This window comes from Aphidius gifuensis, linkage group LG3, assembly GCF_014905175.1.
Source record: "Aphidius gifuensis isolate YNYX2018 linkage group LG3, ASM1490517v1, whole genome shotgun sequence".
NCBI classification, from domain to species: domain Eukaryota; kingdom Metazoa; phylum Arthropoda; class Insecta; order Hymenoptera; family Braconidae; genus Aphidius; species Aphidius gifuensis.
The window spans coordinates 7,897,224-7,925,125 of NC_057790.1; the positions used below are offsets into that span (position 1 = coordinate 7,897,224).

A 27,902-nucleotide genomic window follows, 5' to 3' on the forward strand; every position below is an offset into this window, starting at 1 on the left:
GTTTCGAGGAAATAATTCCCGAGTCACATTAATTCCTTAGCTACATCTTTTTCTTAGCTACTGCTTTTCATTGGACATTTTTATTTATTTTATATAAAATACATGTATTTTATTTTTAAAAAAAAATGTCAAGGAAAAGCAGTTAAAAGATGTAACTAAGGAATAGTAAGAATTATGTTTCGAGGAAATAATTCCCGAGTCACATTAATTCCTTAGCTACATCTTTTCCTTAGCTACTGCTTTTCCTTGGACATTTTTTATTTATTTTATATAAAAAATACATGTATTTTCATTTTTTAAAAATTCCAATGTCCAAGGAAAAGCAGTAGCTAAGGAATTAATGTGACTAAGCCAAAGAATTATGTTTCGAGGAAATAATTCCCGAGTCACATTAATTCCTTAGCTACATCTTTTCCTTAGCTACTGCTTTTCCTTGGACATTTGTATTTTAAAAAAAAAAATTTGCATGTACTTTATTTATAAAATAAATAAAAAATGTCCAAGGAAAAGCAGTAGCTAAGGAAAAGATGTAGCTAAGGAATTAATGTGACTAAGGAATTAATGTTGCCAATGAATTATATTTCAAAGCATTTTGTATTTTAAAAAATAAATTTACATGTATTATATTTATAAAATGACTAAAAATCCCAAGTAAAAGCAGTAGCTGAGAAAAAAACGTAGCTAAGGAAATGAGGTTACTAAGGAATTAATGTTGCCAAAGAATTATATTTCAAGGAAATAATTCCTTGAGTCACATTAATTCCCTTAGCTACATCTTTCCTCCAACTACTGCTTTCCTTGGACATTTTTTTTATTTTATATAAAAATACATGTATTTTTTAAAATTCAATGTCCAAGAAAAGCAGTAGCTAAGGAAAAGATGTAGCTAAGGAATTGAGGCTGCCAAAGTTATGTTTCGAGGAAATAATTCGAGTCACATTAATTCCTTAGCTACATATTTTCTGCTACTACTCCTTTCAGACATTTTTATTTATTTTATATAAAAATACATGTATTTTCATTTTTAAAAATTCAATGTCAAGGAAAGCAGTAGCTAAGGAAAAGATGTAGCTAAGGAATTGAGGCTGCCAAAAAATTATGTTTCGAGGAAATAATTCCCGAGTCACATTAATTCCTTAGCTACATCTTTTCATATACTACTCACTGAACATTTTATTATTTATTTAAAAATACATGTATTTTTATTTTTTAAAAATTCCAATGTCCAAGGAAGAGCAGTAGCTAAGGAAAAGATGTAGCTAAGGAATTGAGGCTGCCAAAGAATTATGTTTCGAAGAAATAATTCCCGAGTCACATTAATTCATAGCTACATGGCCTCCTGCTTCTACTTTTCATAATTACTTTATATTTTATATAAAAAAAATACATGTATTTTCATTTTTAAAAATTCAATGTCCAAGGAAAAGCAGTAGCTAAGGAAAAGATGTAGCTAAGGAAATGAGGCTGCCAAGAATTATGTTTCGAGGAAATAATTCCCGAGTCACATTAATTCTTAGCTACATATTTTTTAACTACTACTCCTGGACATTATTTATTTTATATAAAAATACATGTATTTTCATTTTAAAAATTCCAATGTCAAGGAAGAGCAGTAGCTAAGGAAAAGATGTAGCTAAGGAATTGAGGCTGCCAAAATTATGTGTCGAGGAAATAATTCCCGAGTCACATTAATTCATAACTACATCTTTTCACTATACTTTATTTATTTTATTTAAAAAAATACATGTATTTTTATTTTTAAAATTCAATGTCCAAGGAAAAGCAGTAGCTAAGGAAAGATGTAGCTAAGGAATTGAGGCTTCCAAAGAATTATGTTTCGAGGAAATAATTCCCGAGTCACATTAATTCCTAGCTACATCTTCATAGCTACTGCTTTTCCTGGACATTTTATTTATTTTATATAAAAATACATGTATTTTTATTTTTAAAAATTCAATGTCCAAGGAAAAGCAGTAGCTAAGGAAAGATGTAGCTATTGAGGCTGCCAAAAATTATGTTTCGAGGAAATAATTCCCGAGTCACATCAATTCCTTAGCTACATCTTCTAACTGAACATTATTATATTTTATATAAAAATACATGTATTTTCATTTTTAAAAATTCCAATGTCAAGGAAAAGCAGTAGCTAAGGAAAAGATGTAGCTAAGAATTGAGGCTGCCAAAGAATTATGTTTCGAGGAAATAATTCCCGAGTCACATTAATTCCTTAGCTACATCTTTTCTCACTGCTCCTAACATTATTTTATATAAAAAATACATGTATTTTTATTTTTTAAAAATTCCAATGTCCAAGGAAAAGCAGTAGCTAAGGAAAAGATGTAGCTAAGGAATTGAGGCTGCCAAAGAATTATGTTTCGAGGAAATAATTCCCGAGTCACATTAATTCCTTAGCTACATATTTTCCTTAGCTACTGCTTTTCCTTGGACATTTTTTATTTATTTTATATAAAAAATACATGTATTTTCATTTTTTAAAAATTCCAATGTCCAAGGAAAAGCAGTAGCTAAAAAAAAGATGTAGCTAAGGAATTGAGGCTGCCAAAGAATTATGTTTCGAGGAAATAATTCCCGAGTCACATTAATTCCTTAGCTACATATTTTCCTTAGCTACTACTCACTGGACATTAATTTTATAAAAATAAATGTATATTATTTTATATAAAATAAATAAAAAATCAAGGAAAAGCAGTAGCTAAGGAAAAGATGTAGCTAAGAATTGATGTGTGACTCGAAGATTATTCATTATAACCCGGAGGCTTACATCTTTCACAAGCTACTTTTCTTGGACATGGAATTACAAAAAATAAAATACATGTATTTTTTATATAAAATAAATAAAAAATAATCGAAAAGCAGTAGTATGGAAAGATGTAGCTAAGGAATTATGTGACTCGGGAATTATTTTCCTCAAAACTAACTGAAACACCTCAAATTACCAACATACTACTTTCACTGAACATTAATTTCAAAAAAAATACGTATTAAATAAAATAAATAAAAATGTCAAGAAAAGCAGTAGCTAAGGAAAGATAGTAGCTAAGGTAATGTGACTCGGGAATTTATTTCGACTTTATGGCAGCCTGCCAACTACTTTCTGAACGACAAACTTAAAAAATGAATACATGTATTTTATATAAAATATAAAATAATCCAAGGAAAAGCAGTAGCTAAGGAAAAGATGTAGCTAAGGAATTAATGTGACTCGGGAATTATTTCCTCGAAACATAATTCTTTGGCAGCCTCAATTCCTTAGCTACATCTTTTCCTTAGCTACTGCTTTTCCTTGGACATTGGAATTTTTAAAAAATGAAAATACATGTATTTTTTATATAAAATAAATAAAAAATGTCCAAGGAAAAGCAGTAGCTAAGGAAAATATGTAGCTAAGGAATTAATGTGACTCGGGAATTATTTCCTCATTTCCTCACATTTTTTATTTATTTTATATAAAAAATACATGTATTTTCATTTTTTAAAAATTCCAATGTCCAAGGAAAAGCAGTAGCTAAGGAAAAGATGTAGCTAAGGAATTGAGGCTGCCAAAGAATTATGTTTCGAGGAAATAATTCCCGAGTCACATTAATTCCTTAGCTACATCTTTTCCATAGCTACTGCTTTGGACATTTTTATTTATTTTATTTAAAAAATACATGTATTTTATTTTAAAAATTCAATGTCAAGGAAAAGCAGTAGCTAAGGAAAGATGTAGCTAAGGAATTGAGGCTGCCAAAATTATGATTCGCGGAAATAATTCCCGAGTCACATTAATTCCTTAGCTACATCTTTTCACTACTACTTTTCCTGAACATTATTTATTATATAAAAAATACATGTATTTTCATTTTTTAAAAATTCCAATGTCCAAGGAAAAGCAGTAGCTAAGGAAAAGATGTAGCTAAGGAATTGAGGCTGCCAAAGAATTATGTTTCGAGGAAATAATTCCCGAGTCACATCAATTCCTTAGCTACATCACCAACTACTTTCCTTAGACATTTTTATTTATTTTATATAAAAAATACATGTATTTTCATTTTTAAAAATTCCAATGTCAAGGAAAGCAGTAGCTAAGAAAAAGATATTAGCTATGAACTATAAGTTATGTTTCGAGGAAATAATTCAGTCCATAATTCATAGCTACATCTTTTCCTTAGCTACTGCTTTTCATGGAACTGACTTGCATGGCTGCAAAAAAAATTTACATGTACATTTTATTTATAAAATAAATAAAAATGTCCAATTAGCTAAGGAAAAGATGTAGCTATGAATTAATGTGACTAAGGAATTAATGTTGCCAATGAATTATATTTCCAGGAAATAATTCCTTAGTCACATTAATTCTTACTTCATCTTTTCCTTAGCTACTGCTTTTCCTTGCACATTTTATTTTTAAAAATAAATTTACATGTATTTCATTTCTTAAATTAATAAAAATGGCCAAGGAAAAGCAGTAGCTAAGGAAAAGAAGATGTAATAATTAGATAATGGCTAAGGAATTATGTTTCAGGAAATAATTCGAGTCACATTAATTCCTTAGTTATCTTCATAGCTACTGCTTTTCCTTGGACATTTGTATTTTTAAAAATAAATTTACATGTATTTTATTTTATAAAATAAATAAAAATGTCCAAGAAAAGCAGTAGCTAAGTAAAGAGATATGTTATGAGAGAAGTATTTTTAAGCAACATTAATTCCTTAAATATATTTTGTAACATTAATTTCCCTAGCTTTATCTTTTCTTCACCTACTGCTTGTAAAAAGTTCGAAAATAAATTTATATAATTATGGGAAGCAGCTGAGTATCTGATTCATTTTACAACACGATTTATTCAGTTTTATCTTTTTCTCAGCCACATTTGCTATATCAAATTTAAATATTATTGGGAAATGTGTAAGAATATGATGATACTTAATAAATTTTATTTCAATCTTCATTAACTACTAAGCCATTTGCCACAATAACTTTAATCGATAACAATAAATTTATACGTAAGCTCTCAGCATAGAGTCAATCCAAATAGTATAAAAATCTGCCGTGTGTCAACTCGCGTTCGTGGTTAAGTCGGTTAAAGCACGGTTTTAGTATTAGGTAGAATTAGGTAGCGTTTAAGGGATTTCGTCGATTTTTTTCCGAATATGAGAATGCTTTGAAATTTATACAGTAGATTCTTGAAATACTAATACATTTTATGTAATTTTTTGGTAATTGTTTGGAAGCTCGTTATTTTTTTATTAATTTTCAAAGTTGACAACTTTTAACATGGGCTCTTATGGAGAATGCGATTTTTGTCAAAAAAAAGTCCATTAAAATACCAATATCTCTAATCGACAATATGACATCGTGAAAAAAAAACTATCGGGTTATAAAATGAGACAAAACAAAACGTATGGAAAAAAAATAAAAGAGGTTTGGAGCTTAGTTTTTTTACAATTAATAATTAAAGTATGAAAAAATTGATTTTTATGACGAATTATTGAAAAATCACTAGAGACCTCTTGCGGATGACTTTGAGAAACACAATATTTCTATGAGTGCGAAAAAGACAAAAAACAGGAAAAATGTTGTCTCACTCTTCGCTTGAAAAAAAATCGACGAAATCCCTTAAGGCAGAGGGGTTCGATACCAGGCAGTGCCATAATTGCGAACAAAAAAAAAAAAAAAAAAAAACAACTAAATATCCTGTTGTTCTAACAATTTTATTTTGCATTTTTAACATTGAAAAGTGGTAAGTTTTACCTACTAAGAGAGTAACACAAACTTTACTAATCAAAAATGTAAAAACAACTTTAACGCCTTAAAAGGTAAATTTTACCTTTTTTCGGAGTAATGGAAGCGATAACAAAAATTAAATGTAAATTTAACACTGTCCATAGGTAAACTACAGCTTCAATCTTATAACAAATTTTTTTGGTAAATTTTACCTTTTGTCTCTTGGCGTCCCTCGTTTCATCTCAAAAAAGGTAAATTTTACTTTTTTTTTTGTAAATTTTACCTTTTATTTTTCTCCGTGTTGTAATAAAAAATAATGGTAGAAAATAATACAGCTTAAATTACGTTATTAAGGTTGTTTTCAAATATGAAATTCCCGTAATTTAATTTTCGATTTTTTTTTTTTTAATGTTTAAATGAAATAATTATCTGTTTGGTGGAATTTTTTCGTAATTTTCCTCTGCGTCAAAATCCAGATAATTAGTGTCAAAGTTGACAACTTTAACACGCAAGCATAGGGAGTATAGGTACGTTTGCGCTTGTACTTTTAAAACTCCTAATTTAAATTTTGATTTTTTTCTACAGATTTGTACACTTTACAAATACGAAATCAATGAAAAAAAAATTATCCATTTCCTCAGTTCCGTTTAAAAGATATTGGCTAATTACTTTTTAAATTTACGAGTTTCAGCCGGCTGAATTACATGGAAAATTTGGGGTACGTTCCAATACCGCCGTTCGGTTTTATTCTTCTAGCTCTATCCTTCTCTCTATCTCTTCTGGCTCAATCTTCCATCTCTTCTTGCTTCTATCCTTCTCTTACAAGAAATGTACGGTTTTGGAACTTCCCCCTGAATGTTTATTGCTAGAGTAGTATTAGTGTCTGTAAATATAAGCCGGCAACACTCACACTACTTATGACGCATCAGTAAAGTGAAAAGATTTTAGGCATGAGGGGGCGCTATAATTTTTTTATTTAACATACGTTTGTAAGTACCCCTGTGAACCCAAAACGTCGCCCGTTTCTACACATCTTCTACTATCCCCCAATCTACACATTTTCTACTATATATTACAATTCTTTTTTTCGCGAAAAAACCACCCCTTTTTTCCCAAAAAAAATTACGCGTCGCGAAGAGAATTGAAGATAAAATATTTTTGCCGGAGAAATCACGAACTTTTTTAATAATAGACGGAAAAATAAAATAAAAACGTGAAAATTTTCTTTAATTGTAGTACATCAATTTTGATATATAGAATTTTCGCGAAATAACTACCCCTTTTCCACCAAAAGTAATTACGCGTCGCGAAAAGAATAGAAAAAAAAATATTTTGATCGGAGAAATATCGAATAACTTTCTCAATGATTGACGGAAAAATAAAATAAAAACGGGAAAATTTTCCTTAATTGTAGTACATTAATTTCGTTGTAGGGCATTTTCACAAAAAAACCACCCCTTTTTCCCCAAAAATAGTTACGGGCCGCGAAAAAATAGAAATAGCAATATTATTATGAGCATACGATAGTTTATTCAATTTGTAATATGACGAAAAAAAAATTTTTAAAATCGATGCATTTTTGAATGGTGGGGCTATTTGTTAAGATTCTTTTTTTATTAACAATTGCTTTTGTTGTTATTCCGAGTCAGCAACGCGAGAATTGAGAGAATTCGAATTGAAAAGTTTATGTCACTAATACTTTCACGGTGCGTGTAAATACAACAGCTGTGAGTGTGTGTGTGCGTCAAGTCGGGTACAGTCGAGAAGCGTCGGATAGGGTCGGGTCAAAATAAAACTATCTCACTTTTTTATATATCTATCGCGGTCGCACAGGAGAGTTTTGAGTGGCGACTCGTGAGGGGAAACGCGTTAATCAAAAAATATAAAACTTTAAAAATTAATTACGCGAAAACGGATGGTTAAAAAAAAAAAACTTATTTGACTTACCCCCCCTAAAATTTTTTTCTCTACAACTTTTATTTGGAACATTTTTATCTAATTCTAACAGGGATCGCGGAATCAATCATTTTATTTTTAATTAATTTTTTTTTAACCTTTCCCGGGGGGATAGAATTTTTTTAATATTTTTATTGAAATCAGAAGGGTCGAATTTAGTTATAATAATTTTTTTATAAAAATGGAACCAAATTTTTTAAAATGTTCATTTAAAAGGGATCTTTCCTGGATCAATAAAGTCATGACAAATTTATAAAAAATGCATTTTGAAGGTCAAAGTGAATAATTTATCAAAAGTTTTAAGCTCGTAAAATTTTGTGCAATATTTTCTTTCTAATCGCAGTGGAAAACTCAAGGTTTTTCGTGAATAAGCTGAAATTCCAACGGAAATAAACTTATATAATCATAAAAATTTATTGCAAACGTGTCAGTTTTACGAATATCGTGAAAAATAATGTTGAAAAAATTTGAAAATATTTGAAGGTCAAAATGATGAAAAGTACATTATTTTTCACAATATTTTCAAAACAAATAGGAAAAAATTATGTTGTATTAATAAATTTACAACAAATGCATTGGAATCTAATCGTCAAAGTTAATGCTTTAAAAATAACTTTACAAAAGTTTTAAACTCGTAAAAATTTGTAATAAATGTTTGAAGGAAAAAAATGTTTCGTCTACCCAATACGAAAGAAAAAAAAAAATTATACATACCAGAAAAATAAAATTATACATAAAATAAAATCATTTATAATATACTCTTTGTGATTGGAGTTATAAACATTTATTGCAAACTCGTGACAGTTTGAAAAATATCATTAAAAATAATGTACTTTTTATCTATATAAATATTTTTAAACATACAAAAATTGTTGTTCTCTATAATTTTCCAAGGAAAACAATACATATGAATAGCAAAAGTGTATTTTTTTCGAAATAAATTATGAAGTTTTAAGCTCGTAAAATTTGGTAATAAATGTATAATGGAAAAAAATGTTTTGACTATATATTGTAAACAAAATTATAAAAAAAATTGTCGCAAACAGTAAAGATTAAAATGATAATATTTTACAATAAAATGCCAAGAACTAAATGTCCGGTTGAAACATACAATTGTCAGTCTTCTGTTGAATCTTATGAAGTAGACTAGGTTCTTGAAAAGATTAAAATGAAGAAATCTACAATTACGTGGCTGTCATTTAATATACTATTTGTGATTGAACTACAATGGGTTTTTTCGAATCAAATTTGTTATCGACCAAAGTATCTTAATCCAATTTGTAAGACTGACAATGTTAAATTAATCCAATATAAACCAGTGTATGAATCTTTGAATGAAGAGCACATTAAATATGTTAGTACTTCAGTAAATGTATTTCGTAACCATGCATTCGTTGAGTATGAAGATGATTTCCGATTTGGAAAATACATAAAAGTTCTTGTACTTGATTTATCAGATGCAGATACAATAATCGAGCCATCTGCTATTGCTTTGACAAAACTAGAGCAATTGGAAATAAATTCAGGTCCAGTTCAATTGGAATTAAATAGCTTCCAAAATTTATCTAATCTGCAGCATCTAAAGATAAAAGTCAATGAAAAATCTGCGAAAATTGGCCAAGTGTTGGCAAATTTACCACGCTTAGAAAGTTTAGAATTGTTGGATAATTATAATATTGACATCTGTGAATTTACCACCACTGATACACTTCAAATAAAAATACTTACACACAGAGAAGGATATGTTAACAGTTAACATATCCTGTTTAATGTTAACATATGCCATGTTAAAATGGGTGGTGGCTGATAAGTTTACATCAAAGATATATATATTAACATTAAACATACGTATCTTAATAGTTAATATGCGTATGTTAACTATTAAGATATTTGTAATTGACACAATTTGAAGGTTAGGCTGATAGTTGAAGACATTTACGTATGTAAATATGAAAATTGAATGTAAAATTAAGAATGAATTTACAAAAAAACTAAATTTAAATAAATTTATGACAACACGAGTACATATTATATTATATTACAATTAGAATAGTATCACAATATAATGTCAAAAAAAAAAGATGACAAGAAGTAGACTGGCGCATCAAAATATTTGGCCGCGTAAAGATACGTATGTTAACTATAAACATGCGTATGTTAACAGTTAAGATATCTATGTTTATTGTTAATATATATATCTTAACATTAAACTTTTGTATGTTTAATGTAAACATATTGGTATGTTAACTGTTAACTTATCCTTCTCTGAGTGTAGATTAATAGGAGGAGTTATAAGATCAATATCGTCAATGTTATTTGAGTGTTTGACAAATCTTGAAGAATTAACAATCACAAAAACAAAATTATCAATAATAGAGTCTGGTGCCTTTAATTTTTTGAAAAAATTACAAAAAGTATTGATAACGAATAATTACATACTGACTATTATCCCTGCAAATATTTTCAATAATTTAAATGAGTTAAAAATTTTGGATTTGAGTAATAATTCAATTTCAAAATTGGACGGCACATATTTTACGGTGAATAAAAATTGTGAATTACTAAACTTGAGTTATAATTCTATAGAATTTATTCAAAATGGATCCTTTAAAAATATTGAATGCACAACAGTTGATCTTGGAGTGAATGGTATCGAATATATTGGTAATAACGAATTTGAAAATTCAATCATTCATACACTTTTGCTAGATAATAATATGATAACAGATTTTTTTGATAAAAAAAAATGGGGTATTAATGACGTGAAAACAACAGTATATTTTTATTACAATTATTCAGATTTTGCAATTTCCAATAGTGAACAAAAAAACGAAACTTTTAATTGTTATGAAAGTAAATACCATTATTTTAAAATTTGTCAAAAAAAAAATCTACTCGTATCGGTTACAGCGAGAAATATGCCTCATAGACTTTTACAAGAAACACTTATATTTGGAGACAGCGATATAATATTAACTGAAGATAACATATTCTATAATTTGACGATTAAAAATTTAATAATTGAATCAACTGCAAAACCATTTCAACTTGTTGCTGAATCATTGAAAAGATTACCAAAACTTGAAAATCTTCGACTCGATACTCAACCAATTTTGATTAAAAACACAACGTTTTTTTATATCAAGAATACTTTAAAACAATTATCATTATCAGTAAATGAATCACAAACTTTTCTTTGTGATTCGTTGCAAGGATTTAAAAATCTAATACGTTTAACGATTTTCAATCATGATGCATTTAATTTTTGCAATGAAATCTGTTATAAAAAAAGCAATAATTTCAAATTTGAATATTTTTATTATAATGGAGGTTTATTTGGAACTATTCAATCAAATGCGTTCTCATGTCTAAAAAACATTAAGTATCTTTTTATTGATAGCACTAACATCACCGGATTTGAGGATGACGCATTTAATGGCCCTGACAGTCTCGTTAGTCTCTTATTACAGTATAATCGCAATTTGACACATATTCACAAAAATTCATTTGGTCAAATGACGAACTTAAAAACACTTATACTAAGATCTAATTCAATAGAGTTAATAGAAAATGGAGCATTTTCAAAATTAAAGAATCATTTATTATTTCTCGATTTAAGTCGAAATAAACTACGTGCAATTTCAGATAAAACATTTGAAGGTATCAAATCCATTAAACAGCTTGATCTTTCAAATAATAATATAATAAATTTTAAATATGATCCGCATTCAATGTCACTCGTATATGCATACAATAATAGTCAACTGTTTGCTGTTAATGGATCGAAAAAAGTTCAAGTTGAATTATTGTGTCATATTGAAAATTGGTGGACAATTTGTATCAACGGGACAATTGCAACATCAATTACATTAAATGAAATTGATCAATTTTGGCAAATATCTGATGCAGAAAAAAATAATTTCCAGATGGAAATATCAATTGATAATATCACATCAATACGAGATGATGCATGGAAAAACATTGATAATCAACTAACAATAAAAAGTTTAATTCTCACTAAAAATATTCAAGATGGACTCGAACTTCCATCATATTCATTCAATGGATTATCAAAGCTAGAAAATCTTGAACTTAATGTTGGACCAACAATTCTTGAACGTGGTGCATTTTACAGATTGTCTAAGTTGAATCGTCTCAAAATTGAAGTAGATGAAACTCAGCAGTACTTATATAAATCTCTGCTGAATTTACGACTCTTAACTTCTTTAAATATTATTAAAAATAAGTCAATCAGTGTTTGCGGTAATCAATTTTCAGAAAAACTTCCACCCCTCTTGTATCTCTCTTATATCAAAGGTCCTTTTACTGTATTACATAAAAATTCATTTATTTGTTTACCAAGTCTTAAATATTTGCGAGTAACAAGAACACGTTTGATGACAATTGAACCTGATGCATTTTTTGGACTCGATTATTTAGAAAAAATCAACTTGTCTTACAATAAAATCAAAAGTATCGTCATGAATGTTTTTAATAGTCTAAGAATTTTAAAAAGACTTAGACTTAATAATAATGAAATTAATGGCTTTGATATGGGATCATTGATGACCATCAATAATGATTATACACTCATCAATGTAAGCTACAATAAAATAGAGAAGATATCGGAGGGAACATTCGGCAATATGACATGTAAAATATTTGATATACGAGAGAATCCACTATTGTCTACTACCAGGAACATCATGGGATTTCCAGCTACTATTGGAGAACTTATTGTTAGAAAAGGACATCGTATACATTATGGTGACTATTTGAAGAATAAAGACGATGAACCGAAACTTAAGTATACTAGATATACAGATTTAGGAAAAGATTGTCATGGTAAATTTAACATTTTATTTGGCTCAATATATGAGCCGGTCTGCCGAAAAATATCAACGTATATGTTCTAAATAATTCAGTTATAATATATATTCAATATAATCGTTGATGATAATTAAAAATAAAAAAAAATTAAATTATTATTTATCCACGAAATATAACTTATAAACTAAAATTAATAAACTTCATATGAATAATCTTTTTATGATCCTGATTCGCTATATATTTTCAATACCATGGTATTGAAAATATTTAGTATTGCAATAAAATAAAAATTTCGATCGCAAGTATTTTTCATCAGTCATCATGAAAAGTCCAAGGTTTTTTCGTAAATAAAAATACAAACTAAAGGAAGTTAAAATAAATATATAAATATTTGCGAAATGAGTCATAAAAAATTTTTTTTTCAACTCTTGTCAATAATAATAAAAATGTCATGAAATTCTACTTGTCATTATTCTGACCTTGATGATAAATAAATAATATACACAATTTCTGCTTATTAAATTTGATTTTTAAATTGTATTTATTTTCTTTTTTTTTGTACTCCAATTATTCTCCATTTTTCATATCTACAACTATCATGGATCGAGAATAAAGATGAAAGTTTGCATGGTAAGTACATCACTGTTTATTAACGATATTAAAATTAAAAAAAAAAAAGTCAAAATTTAATATTTTAATTCCAAAAAAAAATGATAATGCTTTCATTTCACAATAAAAAAATTAAATTATAAAAATAAAATAAGAAAGTCAAAAACGAAAAAATAGCTATATTCAATAAGATTTATATTTTTTAACTTAATAAATCATTATGAAAAGAAAAATTTTTTTATTTATTGCGAACTCATGTCAGTTTTAAAAATATTATAAAAATAAATGGATCCACGTAGAAAAATTATATCTGAAATATATCTCAATTATATCTCAATTATATCTCAATTTCGACAGATATAAAGGAGATATAAAAAAGATATCGAATATATCTAAATTATATATATTATATACTATTTTTATATTCCTGGTAGAAAAAATTATTCAATTATTCAATTTAACATTTTTTTAAACAATAAATTTAACATTTTTTTAAATAATAAATTCAACATTTATTTAAACATTAAAAAAATGTTGAATTTAATGTTCAAACAAATGTCTAAATTTTTGTTAAAATAAATGTTGAATTTATTGTTTAAAAAAATGTTAAATTTATTGTTTAAAAAAATATTGAATTTAAATATATTTATAGTATATATATTTTATATCTCTTTTTTATATTCTGCAGATCTATGCTATATATATTGCATATCTTTTTTCTATAGATTATGATATATATATCCAAATAGAAAAATATGTAAAATCGGTTATTATAAAATCTAAAAAAAAATCTATAAAATATATATATATTCCATATTTTTTCGTTAGTTTATAATTCCGTTATTTATATTTTCCGACTTTACATGTATATATGAATAATTTTTTCTACCAGGAATATAAAAATAATATATAATATATATTATTTAGATATATTCGATATCTTTTTTATATCTCTTCCATATCTGTCGAAATTGAGATATAATTGAGATATATTTCAGATATAATTTTTCTACGTGCCGATTTTTTATCATTTCAACCTTTAAATATTTTCAAACAACCCAGGTAGGATCCCACAAGGGTGAACGGCCGTGCCAGGCTTGTTACAAGCTTGTGTTTCCTAGCCTTGGTGGACTAAAATGTGCCTAGCTTGGCACAGAGAATTTTTCCAGTCATTGCACAAGACTTGTTAATTTAGGCTTGTACCAAGCCTGTGTCGATTGTTATTTCCAAGCCTCACACAAGGTTAAAAATTCCAAGCTCGTGTCAAGCTTGTATTTACAGTCATTGCACAAGACTTGTTGTTCCAGGCTTGTACCAAGCCTGTGACAATCGTTAATTCCAAGCCTTACACAAGATTAAAAATTCCAAGCTCGTATCAAGCCTGTATTTACAGTCATTGCACAAGACTTGCTAGTCCAGGCTTGTACCAAGTCTGTGTCAATCGGTAATTCCAAGCCTTACACAAGATTAAAAATTCCAAGCTCGTATCAAGCCTGTATTTACAGTCATTGCACAAGACTTGCTAGTCCAGGCTTGTAACAAGCATGTGTCAATCGTTAATTCCAAGCCTCACACAAGGTTAAAAATTCCAAGGTTGTGTCAAGCCTGTTTTTCCAGTCACTAGACAAGCCTTGTTAATCCAGGCTCGACACAAGACTGTCCCTTTGATTTTTCCCGCCCTCACACGAGCCTCGTAATACAGCCTTGTATCAAGCTGGTGCCCATTGTTTCACCAAGCTCGACACGAGACTTGACTTATGCATATATTTAACTCAAAAAAAAAAAATTATAGTAATTACACACAGAGAAGGATATGTTAACAGTTAACATATCCTGTTTAATGTTAACATATGCCATGTTAAAATGGGTGGTGGCTGATAAGTTTACATCAAAGATATATTAACATTAAACATACGTATCTTAATAGTTAATATGCGTATGTTAACTATTAAGATATCTGTCATTGACACAATTTGAAGGTTAGGCTGATAGTTGAAGACATTTACGTATGTAAATATGAAAATTGAATTTAAAATTAAGAATGAATTTACAAAAAAACTAAATTTAAATAAATTTATGACAACACGAGTACATATTATATTATATTACAATTAGAATAGTATCACAATATAATGTCAAAAAAAAAAGATGACAAGAAGTAGACTGGCGCATCAAAATATTTGGCCGCGTAAAGATACGTATGTTAACTATAAACATGCGTATGTTAACAGTTAAGATATCTATGTTTATTGTTAATATATATATCTTAACATTAAACTTTTGTATGTTTAATGTAAACATATTGGTATGTTAACTGTTAACTTATCCTTCTCTGAGTGTAGATAAGTATATAAATTTAATATAAATTTCAAATAAAAATTATCAGGCTTTGACTATTGTGTGAGGCATTCGCGAGGACTGTGTGTTTAGTCTCAATAGAATTTATTTATATAAAAAATTTTGACAACCACTTTTATCAATACCCCGATGGTCGACATGATAGTGCATTGGACTTCCACGTTGGAGGCCCAGACATGTTTTATTTTTATGGTTTTTAGGTTTTGTCATTGACGCGTGAATAATAGATTTTTGTTTCTTATATTTTATAGTTTAGTATAATTCTCAGCAATATTTTCTATATTAAATTAAACCTATTGTGCCAAATTGCTGAGGAATTAATCTAGATTACGAATTAATTTATTTGATTACATCTTTTTCTTAGCAACATTTGCCAATAGCTATTTAACTAATCAAATATGGCAAACGTTGACAGCCAAATAAATTAATTCGTAATCTAAATTATTTTTTTAGCAATATTTTCCATAATTATAGCAACTTATTATGGCAAATATTGCTGAAGAATTAATGAAAATTGTTAATTTATTTATTACATACATACTTTTTACCGAGGTCTGTAGATTAAGGGATTTGGACGATTTTTTAAAACGAAGAGAGAGACAACATTTTTTCTCTGTTTTTTGTCTTTTTCGCACTCATAGAAATATTGTGTTTCTAAAAGTCATCCGCAAGAGGTCTCTAGTGATTTTTCAATAATTCCTCATAAAAATCCATTTTTTCATACTTTAATTATTAATTGTAAAAAAACCATGCTCCAAACCTCTTTTATTTTTTTTCTATACGTTTTCTTTTGTCTCATTTTATAACCCGATAGTTTTTTTTTCATGATGTCATATTGTCGATTGGAGATATTGGTATTTTAATGGATTTTTTTTTGACGAAAATCGCATTCTCCATAAGAGCCAATGTTAAAAGTTGTCAACTTTAAAAATTAATAAAAAAAAAACGAGCTTCCAAACAATTACCAAAAAATCACATAAAATGTATTAGTATTTCAAAAATCTACTGTATAAATTTCATTTCTTTCTCATATTCCGAAAAAAATCGTCCAAATCCCTTAATAGACGGCTGGGATCAGGTCGTCGCATGACTCAGTGCGCATGCGCGGTCAGCCATGTTTGATGCTATTTCCCACTTCTAATGTTCACCACACAATGTAAACAAACAGTGTATGGCATGTCAAAAACCTTCGTTGCACACAATGTAAACAAACAGTGTATGGCGGTACAAAAAAATTTGTCCACTCAAATATTTAATCATGAAAGGATTGAGTAAATTTGTTCACGACGTTGAGATTTGCGATGGTTGACTTCACTGCATTGTTTAAAACATAAGTCTGGACTTCAACCAAAATTTTCCAAAACGAAATGAAATTAAGTTCTTCAATGATTTTCTTTTAGATCAAAATTGGTTTGGCTGCTGGAAGTTTAGGATATATGGAATTGCAGATATATTTGACGATAATGCCGAGCAAACATCGTCAGGGGTGAAATTTTTTTCAAATAACAAAATACAAGTGACGTGAATTTGGATAAACATTGAATTTTAACTTATATTAAAGTGTCTTGATAAAAAATTCCTTAACGATATTTTTTGATGAGGTAATTGAACTTCTTCATACTTCGATGATTTTAACATTTGGTAACTTCCAGACCATTTGCTTGATGTACAATCATGATAAATAGGACGGCGACAAAAAAGAGTTTATTCAAGTTACCCGCTGGCAACTAAGTTTCTTTGAGTTACGTGATATTGCAGTTTGGTGATAGTAAACGGATAAGGATCACTTTATCAATTCTTGCTGATGAATTACAAGCAGAAATAATAAAAAAATATAATGAAGGAGTTATTAAATTTAATTTCATGCTTCAAAATCAACATTGTCTTTATCACCACGAAATTTCGAGTTTAAACTAGGAAGTAGAAAGCTTAAAAAAAAATAAATATTAGTTTAGACTGCGAATTACGAGTTGAATAAAAAAAAAGGATACTGTCAGAAAGACAACGAGAAAAAATTAAAAACAAGTTTAACAAGCTTCTTAATGTATTCGGAAAATTGTCCATTTTTAAAAAACCTTTCAATTGAGTTATTCTATTCAATTATTTATAGTATGCGACAGGCAAAAGCCTACTAAAGCCAGAAAAATATATTTTGTTGTCAGATAAAAAATTGTATTCGATTATTTTATTTTTATATTGAAAAAGAAAAAATTATATTATTCGAGTAACTTTTGTTTCACTTTTTTACAACTATTTATATTAAACTGTCTGATAACTTTGTCAATTTTTCAGAATATTTAGATAATTATTAATTGAAAAAAATTAAGTGTTAACTTCTTGTTGTATACTGTTTCTGTAATAGACCAGATGTAAGCTATAAAGATGGTTTAAATAATGCGCGCCTAAAAGTCGGCCATGTTTGATGCTTGTGCGACGACCTTATCCCAGCCGTCTATTAATCTACAGACCTTGCTTTTTACTATTTACCACCTTCTTACATCATTGACAAAACATCACATATAAGCAAAAATAAAATAACAACGGGTACACATAGCAACGGATGCAAACAAAATAAAAAATGAATTAATTGAAAAAAAATATATGAATTATTATAAACAGCCAATCAAATAGCTCGAAGAGAAGTTTCATTCTTTTTTTTATATAAGGAATATACATTAATTGAACTATAATTATTAATTATAGATTATTTGCGAATGAATTATATTCAGCCATTAATCGGTCCATAGCCTTCACCGATCATTGAGTATCAAATGAAAAAAAAATTATAATTATTTAAATCATCAATGAGGTGTAAATAATATATTTTTAAATTCATTGATTGACTGACAAAAAGTTAAAAAATTTACAGAATGATCCAGCACTCGAAATAAAATTTCTACACAATTGCATATAAATTTTATATCAGGTGCCAAATTTATTTTGAAATTTCTTTATCAATTTGGAAGAATACTCTTACAAAAATATTTATAAGATGAACTTTATAAAATATATATATATATAAAATTTACGCCTAAATCTATAAATAATCATGTATTTTGTTTTAAATAATTACTAAATAATAATATATTGATTAATAATTATAAGTTGATAATTGACTTTTCCCATTGTTTATGGGTTTTTTTAATCATTTCTGATAGATTAGTCAAACCTTTATTAGTCAAATTGTCTTTTCTTTTCATATTTTTTTTTTATTTCCATTGAATTATAATTATAATGGCTTCTTACTTTATTTCAATAATATCGAAAATGAGTAACTAGATTTCATGATGTCATTGATTAAATAATTTTTTAGATTTTGTAGGAATATAATTTTATATGAAGTGGTGTCATTATACTTTTAAAAAATTTTATCAAAAATAATTTATTTGCGATTAATTTTTCTTTTTAAAATAAATGCATTTGTTAATTTACTTAAGTATTTCATTTGTTGTTGTTTTATTTGATTTAATTTATTATTTATGTAACAAATGTTTATAAATCAAAAGTCAAAGATTCATAAATATTTGCATCGATCATTATTGCATAAAAAGAATTTATTCAATTGCTTGATGAATAATAAATTTATTGTCCATATCTCATAAGTATATATTAAACATTCATAAATCAGTTAATTTTAAATTTTTAAAATGAATCCATTTCTCATCCTTTATCCAGTTAATCTTTACAGAATATTGACATATACATTAATCCAACAAGTTCAAAATTATCAATTTGCGTTTTTACATCAGCGTGTATACATATATTATTTTTGATTTGATGGTTGGCTTGTCTGGTATAGATTGTATGTTAATAAAGACAGTGATATTCCACTTACAATAATTGGTTTTTGCACTTGTAGAATTTACAAGTAGTCATATAAATTTGTAATTTTAATTTATTATTTTTCCTAGTATATTGAATGATATTCAGTTGATAGATAGTAGTCTTTGAAAATGCAGTTTGCCACCAAGAAAAAAGTATTAGATATTTTTCGAATTAATTCAAATAATAAATATGAATAATTATTTACGAAATAATAGAGTTCAGCCGTTGATTGGCCGACAGCCTTTACTAATTCCTTTATTTACTTTCAATGATATCAACAGTGAGAAACAGAGAAAATTGAGAAAGGTATGTACATTTAAGCTACTCAAATTGGTGCAAAGTTAATTTTTAAATTATACTCATTTCAGAATGATGAAAGTTTTCATCATATTATCAAACCAATTATTACTGTTTCACAATTTTTTGGAAATTTTCCAATAAATGGTATTCGAGATTCAAAACCGGATGAATATGTTTTCAAATTTACATCATTTATTACATGCTATTCTTTAATGATCATTACAGTTATTGGTTGTAATTTCATTTTATTGCTGTTTGAAACAATCAAAGCTATTAATTTTACAGAAGGTAAGACGTATTCAATTTGAGCTTTAAATGTTTTTTATTGTTCAAGCTTTATGTTTATTTTTTTTTTTTTTTTTTTTTTTTTAGAAAATATTTTTATTCAGTTGTAGATAAGGTCAATGCTGTATTTATCGTTTTTTACTTTTTCAGAAAATTTTTTTATAAAGTTTTTAATTGCCGTTTTTCTTGGATACAATTTTTTCGTGCAGCTGATAATATTTCGTAAATTGCCTGATTGGATTAAATTGCAAATAAATTGGCAACAAGTTGAAGAGAAATTTGACAAGTAACTATTTTTTAACGTTATTTTAATATGCTTTATAGTTTCTCTAATAGTGAAGATGTTTTTATTTTGATGAGTTGTATCATCGTAATTAAATAATATTTTTTTGTTTCTTATGTGTCTCGTGTAATAGTAAATTATTGGTTTGTTTTCTTTATCTGGATGAGACCATCGTGGTCACATTTCATGAAATCTTGTAGTGTTAAGTAGCCTGATTTTTTTCTTGATTCATGATTTTGGCTTATGTTTGCCAGGTCATTTATTGTTTTGCTATTTATATCATTTAATTTCGACATATAATCACGAGTCAATTTCAAGATGTAACAGTCAATTCTAGAGATGCCAGCTCTAGTATACAGTTTTTTTGTTATTTACATGTAATATATACCCTGGCGGAAATGGTGAGAGCTAAGCCAGAAGAAAACGATATCGCTTTTGTCGCCAAAGCCAGAGCAAAACCAGAGCAAAGCCAAAGATAATAAATACAGAATATTAACGATATCAAACGTTAATTTGGGCTTTATATAGATATATTATTTAAATTCAATTACTATTTAACTTATTTTTGGCAATAATATTGATGTAAAGAGATAAATATAAGTAGAACAAGTAATGTAAAAGTTGATAGATTTTGACGTTTTGAGGTTGACTTGAATCGGTTAAACACAAAAATCCCTAGCGAGAAGCAATAGCAAATCCAGACCTTTTCCAGAGTAAAGCCAGACTTGTAAAAAAAACATTTATTTATATAAATAAAACTAACTATTAATAAACAATATTAAATTAATAAATTTTAATGACTTTTTTATTGTTAAAATTAATTTTTCGCTTAAAAAAAAAAAAAAAAACACAATCAATCTTTGGCAATACAAAAGCCAGAGGAAAGCCAGCTGAGTAAAGCCAGAGTAAAACCAGACAAAAGCCAGAGCAAAGCCAGAGAAAAGCCAGACTTGTAAAAAAGACAGTTATTTATAACAATAGCACTAACTATTGATAAACAATAATAAATTAATAAATTTTAATGACTTTTAGAGACTTTTTTATTATTAAAATTAATTTTTCGCTTAAAAAAAAAAAAAAAAACATTAATCTCTGGCAATACAAAAGCCAGAGTAAAGCCAGAGTAAAACCAGACAAAAGCCAGAGCAAAGCCAGAGTTAAGCCAGACTTGATGTGTTTTTTTTTTTTTTTCACGCTAAAAATTAATTATAGTAATAAAAAGTCTCTAAAAGTCATTAAAATTCATTAATTTATTATTGTTTATTAATAATTAGTGCTATTGTTATAAATAAATGTCTTTTTTACAAGTCTGGCTACTCAACTTTGCTCTTTGTCTGAACCTCTACTACTAACTTTCCTCTGCTTTGTAGGCCAAATAGATGTTTTCACGCAAAAAATTAATTATAATAATAAAAAAGTCTCTAAAAGTCATTAAAATTGATTAATTTAATATTGTTTATTAATAGTTAGTGCTATTGTTATAAATAAATGTATTTTTTACAAGTCTGGCTTTGCTCTGGATTCGCTCTGGCTTCGCGACAAAAGCGATCAAGCCAGTTCTGCCAGGGTTGAAATCACCAGCTAAGATATAATAATTGTTTGGGTTATCAAGTTTTAATTTATTGAATATTGAGTCTAATTCTTCAATAAAAATGATTTTAGTACACGGAGAGAAATCCGCAGCAAACAATTTTCTGTCCATTGTACGTTCAACGTAATGTCAAAATTTACCGCGCCGTAATCGCCACTGTTGTACCGTGCAGAGTTTCGCCAGGGACACTACAGTAATTTTAATCAAAACAAAACAAAGAAACAACACAAAAAATTAAATAAAACCTTATTGTTCAAACATCAAAATAAAAATGTAACGTGTTTATTAATTTTTAAAAAATAAACCATTTTATAATTTTCATGTGTTTCACCGCATTTTTATTTAGATTTATGAATAAAATAAAAACAATAAACTTTTTTAGAAAGGGTTAGGAACATACTTGATTTCCAATAAATGTTCGTGTCATCTGGCAGGATAACCTGCTGTACACTACAGTAATTTCTGGCGTACAGTATACTATTAACTCAAGACTTCCAAAAATTCCGGTAGACGACAGTAAAAAATTTAGATGAAATATAATAATAATCATTATTATAATAAGTGGGAATTAGTCGCTTTAATGACGTCAGCTATGATTTTTACGATACCACTACAGTAATATATGCTGCGGATTTCTCTATGTGTATCATTATTTGCGTATGCACTTATTATGTATAAATTTTCATTCTCATGAGAATGCAGGCTCTATCAATCTATCATGGTATCCACCGGGGCATTCATGAAAAAGTCACTAAAAGTTTTTGATATGAATGAAACTATTCGAGACTTAGGGTACAACTAGGGAAAATTAAAAATAATGACGATTTCACGAATTTTATAGAGTAGATAATTGAAATAACGATACACCTTTTTCTTTAATCAGTTTTTTTGTTATAAGATGTTTTTTTGATTAATTAACTGTTAAAGATGGTCCTTTTTTTTGAGGTTAAACATAGGCTCTTATGGAAAATGATGTTCGGCTTTTCATAATAGCCCATCGAAATACTTGAAAAAATAATGCCATATTTACCAAAAACTAAAGGATAAAACTAGAAAAAAAGACGAAAAATCATCACCCAAATTTAGTATAGATTTTAATATTCAATTTTAATTAATAGAGGATAATAAATTTTTGTCTTTGTCTAAATACTTGAGTGGAAGTGAGAAACAGTATTCTCTTTCTAATCTTTCGTCCTTTTCGCACTCATGAATTTATAATGTTTTTAGCAAACATCCGCCAGATGTCTCTCATTTTGCCCTAGTTGTAGAGTGGGTATAAGCAGAGTGCGGCCATAGATGATTTTTATCTCGGAAGTGACGAAACCCTCATATACCCACTCCATACGGTGAGCTTGGAAGTGACGAAAACCTCTTATACCCACTCCATACGGCGAGCACAAAATGTCGGACTAATGGGACCTCTGTGGCCGCACTCTGCTTATACCCACTCTACCTAGTTGTACCTTAATACACAGTCCTTGTAAACGCCTGGCACGATAGTCAAAACCTAATAATTGCTACTTAAAATTTCTATTTACAATTTATAGATCTAATTATTATATTTATTTTTTTTAATTGAATATATGCACAAGTCAAGTCTCGTGTCAGGCTTGATAAAACGAGCTTGACACAAGGCTCGTGTGAGGCCGGGGAAAATAAAAAAAACAGGCTTGACACCAGCTTGGACTATTGAGGCCTGCAGTGTGAGGCCGGTTAAAAACAACAAGGACAGTCTTGTGTCAAGCCTGTGTTATCGAGGCTCATCCGCTCATGTGATGCCGGGGAAAACGAAAAACACAGGCTTGACACGAGCTTGGACTATTAAGGCCCGTGTAAGGCCGGTTAAAAACAACAAGGACAGTCTTGTGTCAAGACTGTGTTAACGAGGCTTGATACACGACCCTTGCACAAGCCTGGCACAGTTATTCAAGCCTGAGAACTTCTACCTGGGGTATATATTTTTATTATTTTCAGTTTTCATCAAACTAAATTTCGTCTACGGTTTAAACTCCAGAAAATTGCACTAATTTTGTTTTTACCTGCTTTAATCGAGCATATCTACAGTTATGTAGATCAAATGTCTCATTCAACATCAGCTAAAGAATATTTCAGTTCATACAGTGAATTTACTTTATCATTTGTTTTTGGATCTCCGAATGGGATATTAAACAGTGAGTCTTTCAGTGAGTGACATGATCACCGTTCTTTGAACCCATTATTGATTGATTTTTTTTCTTAACAATAGATTATAAACTCTTTGCGGGAATAATCTGTTCCATTATACGTACCATGGCGACATTCACTTGGAACTTTTGTGATCTTTTAATTATTTTGGTACGAAATGCCACATAATAATTATTGTATTATACAATACAATATTTATTTCGATCATTGATACTTTCAATTTTTATTTTTCAGGTGTCGATCGGTCTTGCAGAAAGATACAAACAACTCAATGAAATTGTTAGTTATAAAATTTCAAACAGTTTAACAGAAAGAATCAATTGGCGGAAAATAAAAGAAAAATATGCCATCATGAATGAACTTGTTAGAGAAGCAGACAATATTGTTTCACCATTAATATTATTATCATGTATCATGAATGTATATATGATTTGCTCACATACATCTGAAGGAATAAGGTATTATTGATAAATTAATATTTATACAGTTTTCAAATCATTACAAATAAATGACCGGTGACATTTTAGATCAGTGACAACTGAGGCAAATATCTCAATATATCATTTTTTGTCACTTTTTTCAATTGTTTTTCGGACAATGGCAGTTGTGTTGTCATCAGCCAGAATTGATGATGAAAGTGGACATGCATTATCAATATTTGCCCGTTGTCATCCATCAGTTTTTATCATTGAGGTTCGGTGTTATTCTTTACAACATACCGCATTCAAGATTTTAATAAACTTTTTATTCAATCATTAATAGTAATTGTTGTTTATACTGAAGGTTATTTGGATGCAACAAAAATTGTCAATTGATAGAGTTTCATTTACAGCAATGAAGTTTTTTCCAATTACTCGTAAATTTATATTGACTGTAAGTATGAATATATATTTTAGTAGCTACTTATAACACATTTTGATTCAATTCATTTTAGATTACTGGGGCAATCATTACTTATGAAATCATCTTCATGCAGCTTCGACCGGTTCATTAGAATCTATATAAATCACTGATGAATGATAATTAATAACAATTTTTCCATTTTTGTATTTCATCATTAGAATAACAGAAAAATATAACACAGAATCAATGTATAAAAAAATATATATTTTAGAAGTTGTCAACATATATCAACTTTATGGTGAAATTATTGTGTACAATTAGAGTCGCACACGAAACTAGGCGAGACGATATTTAAGGTACAACCAGAGACATCTGGCGGATGTTTGCTAAAAACATTATATATTCATGAGTGCGAAAAGGACAAGAGATTAGAAAGAGAATACTGTTTCTCACTTCCACTTAAGTATTTAGACAAAGACAAAAATTTATTATCCTCTATTAATTAAAATTGAATATTAAAACCTATACTAAATTTGGGTGATGATTTTTCGTCTTTTTTTCTAGTTTTATCCTTTAGTTTTTGGTAAATATGGCATTATTTTTTCAAGTATTTCGATGGGGCATTATGAAGAGCCGAACATCATTTTCCATCAGAGCCTATGTTTAACCTCAAGAAAAAGGACCATCTTTAACAGTTAATTAATCAAAAAAACATCTTATAACAAAAAATCTGATTAAAGAAAAAGGTGTATCGTTATTTCAATTATCTACTCTATAAAATTCGTGAAATCGTCATTATTTTTAATTTTCCCTGGTTGTACCTTAAAGGAGTCTCGTATCGGTCTCGAAAAATGGCTAAAATGCTAGGCTCGTCTTGTTCTCTTTTTGTCTAGAAAGTTTGAAGTCTCGTTTCGCAAAAAATTTCAAAAAGAAAAAAAAAAGTGTGTAAATTATTTTTTTATATTTTAATTTATAATATTTATACTGTATTTTAAAATTTAATTTTTAGAAAATTTATTGTATTTAATTGAAGTTGTTACATTAATGTTGAAATAAAAAATAATGAATAAGAAAAAAAAAAAAGAAAAATATTTTCCTGCTCTGAAATTCATAAATACGCAGAGGCTCTATAGAACGAGTTCAGTATAATTTAAATTAAAAAAAAAAATTTTCATTATTATATTGGTTTTTAAAATTATTTTACTGATTTTTTCAAAACATTAAAATTAATGTAAAAGTTGATTTAGATAATTTAGGTTGATTTGGATAACATGAATGTTAAATTTTCTAGTTTATAAATTTAACAAGTTATTTTGTATTTAATTTTAAAATAAAAAAATTTTTATTTACAAGTTAATTATTACTATTTTTATTCAAGTTTATTTTCATAAGAAAAATTGATTAACTAATGAAAACAAATTTGTAAAAATAAGAATTATTTTTCTACACTTGTCATCATTAAGGACCATATTTGATAATGAAAATTGATTTTTAAAGATGGAATTTTCATTCATCTTTAAGCTGTTTCTGTTTTAGAAAAATAAATAAAGTTAAATGTCATGCTTTATGAGAACAGAAATTTTCGTCCCGTCATGTGCATGCGCTCGTGGCTCGGTGGGAAAGTCGATAGGTTTAAGTTATCGTGGTTTGCGTCGGTCAAGAGTTCGGTTCCCCTCATAGGTAATTAGTTTAGGAAAAAAAAATATGGTTTACAATGTGAAGTTGCACTGTACTTCTGGTAATTAATAAAAGTAATGTTAAATAAATAATTTTTTTATTTATTTAAATCAGTAGTAATTTACTTCTTGAATTGAATCTAATTTTGACTTGATAGAAATCTTTTTGTTCTCAATTCAAGACACAACTTGATAATTTCCAAGAAGCCTTGTTCTAAAATTTAGAACTGTTGTTCATGAAGTGAGAACAAAAAGATTTTTTTTAAGAAGTATGCGTCTCAATTCAAGACCTTTTTAGCATTTATTTCAAGAAGTTTTATTATCATTACAAGGATAATTTTTCTTTTTTCAAATCTATTTTAAGTTCATTTCAAATCTAAATCTGTCATGTTTCAAAAATTTTTTTGTCTTTCAACAAGAAGTTTTCTATTCATAACAAGAACTTTTTTTCTTCTTTCAAAACTAAAAATTTCCTAGAACGAAAATTCTATTTTCAAGAAGTTTTGTTATCAAATATAGAATTTTTTTTTTACAGTGTATACTGATGAACCCGCAACATTCCCAAGAACTGATTGGCGTTCAATGCGTGGTAAACGAGAATCAATACTAATACAATCTGAATAATCATAATGTAACAACTGTTTGCTATCATAGATTCATTATTGATATTTCACGAGAATATTTTACACATTATTCGTAAACCAATTAATTTTAAATTTTTTAAATAAATCCATTACTCATCCACTATCTAGTTAATCTTTACAGGATATTGCTATACATTAAACCAAGAAGTGAAAAATTATCTATTTGCATTTTTAAACCAGCGTGTATGTATTATTTAAAAACGATTTTTTTTAGTTTGATAGTTGGCATGTCTCGTACCTTGCATGTTGATAAAGACAATGATATTTCACTTAAAATAATGAATTTTCGCACTCATAGAAATTATAAGTAGGCATATTAATTTGCAATTTATTATTTTTTCTAGTATATTAAATGATATTCAGTTGATAGATAGTCTTTGGAAATGCAGTTTGTCACCAAGAAAAAGTATTAGTTATAGTTCGAATTATTTCAAACAATAAATATGAATAATTATTTCCGGAATAATAGAGTTCAGCCGTTGCTTGGCCGACAGCCTTTACTAATTCCTTTATTTACTTTCAATGATATCAACAGTGAGCAACAGAGAAAATTGAGAAAGGTACTTATGTACATTGGTGCAAATTGGTGCAAAGTTAATTTTTAAATTATACTCATTTCAGAATGATGAGAGTTTTCATGATATTATTAAACCAATTATTACTGTTTCACAATTTTTTGGAAATTTTCCAATAAATGGTATTCAAGATTCAAAACCGGACGAATATGTTTTCGAATTTACATCATTCATTACATGCTATTCTTTGATGGTCATTACACTTATTGGTTGTT

At 27.9% G+C, this 27,902-nt stretch overlaps 1 protein-coding gene across 1 annotated transcript; it reads left to right on the forward strand.

Annotated features, from left to right (window-relative positions):
- The first annotated feature begins 10,602 nt into the window (after positions 1–10,602).
- On the forward strand, positions 10,603–27,092 carry LOC122850831 (toll-like receptor 3). The gene is made up of 3 exons (XM_044149893.1): positions 10,603–10,814; positions 11,085–12,529; positions 27,004–27,092. The coding sequence occupies exons 1-3, from the start codon at positions 10,603–10,605 to the stop codon at positions 27,090–27,092; spliced, it is 1,746 nt and encodes a 581-aa protein (XP_044005828.1).
- Positions 27,093–27,902: the final 810 nt, after the last annotated feature.